This window comes from Colobus angolensis, unplaced genomic scaffold, assembly GCF_000951035.1.
Source record: "Colobus angolensis palliatus isolate OR3802 unplaced genomic scaffold, Cang.pa_1.0 Scaffold167, whole genome shotgun sequence".
Lineage (NCBI taxonomy): Eukaryota > Metazoa > Chordata > Mammalia > Primates > Cercopithecidae > Colobus > Colobus angolensis.
In genome coordinates this window covers 789,778-790,081 of record NW_012114788.1, presented here as the reverse complement: position 1 = coordinate 790,081, position 304 = coordinate 789,778, and the positions used below count along the sequence as shown (strand labels likewise).

The window sequence follows — 304 nt, the reverse complement described above, 5'->3', positions numbered from 1 at the left end:
GTGCTTCTGAGGCGCCATCGCGGTTCCTGCCTCCTCCCCCCGCCAGCTACCCGCCGGGCGGCCCCGGAGAGTAAGCGCCTGCAATACCAACCGCTCGCCCCAGCAGGCTCCGGCGGACCGAGGGGGGAAGGAGGAGAGAGGGGAGGAGAGGGGAAGGGAAGGGAGGAGGAGAGGAGGGAAGGAGGGAGGAAAAAAAAAGTGTCTCCTCAGAGCCCCGCTCCGCTCCGGAGGCCGCTCACCCTACCCTGGCCTCGCTCCGCCCACTTCCCCCGCCCGGCGCTCTGATTGGCCGGCGGGAGCGCGC

The 304-nt window shown here is 70.7% G+C and overlaps 1 protein-coding gene across 1 annotated transcript in view; it reads right to left on the bottom strand.

Moving 5' to 3' along the window:
• Window positions 1-304, bottom strand: part of SUZ12 (SUZ12 polycomb repressive complex 2 subunit) — a 117,133-nt gene that overhangs the window by 75,234 nt on the left and 41,595 nt on the right. Inside the window, exon 4 of the mRNA XM_011937696.1 lies at window positions 1-240. Within this exon, the coding sequence (XP_011793086.1) occupies window positions 1-240 (240 nt within the window). The remainder of the gene's footprint in view (window positions 241-304) is intronic.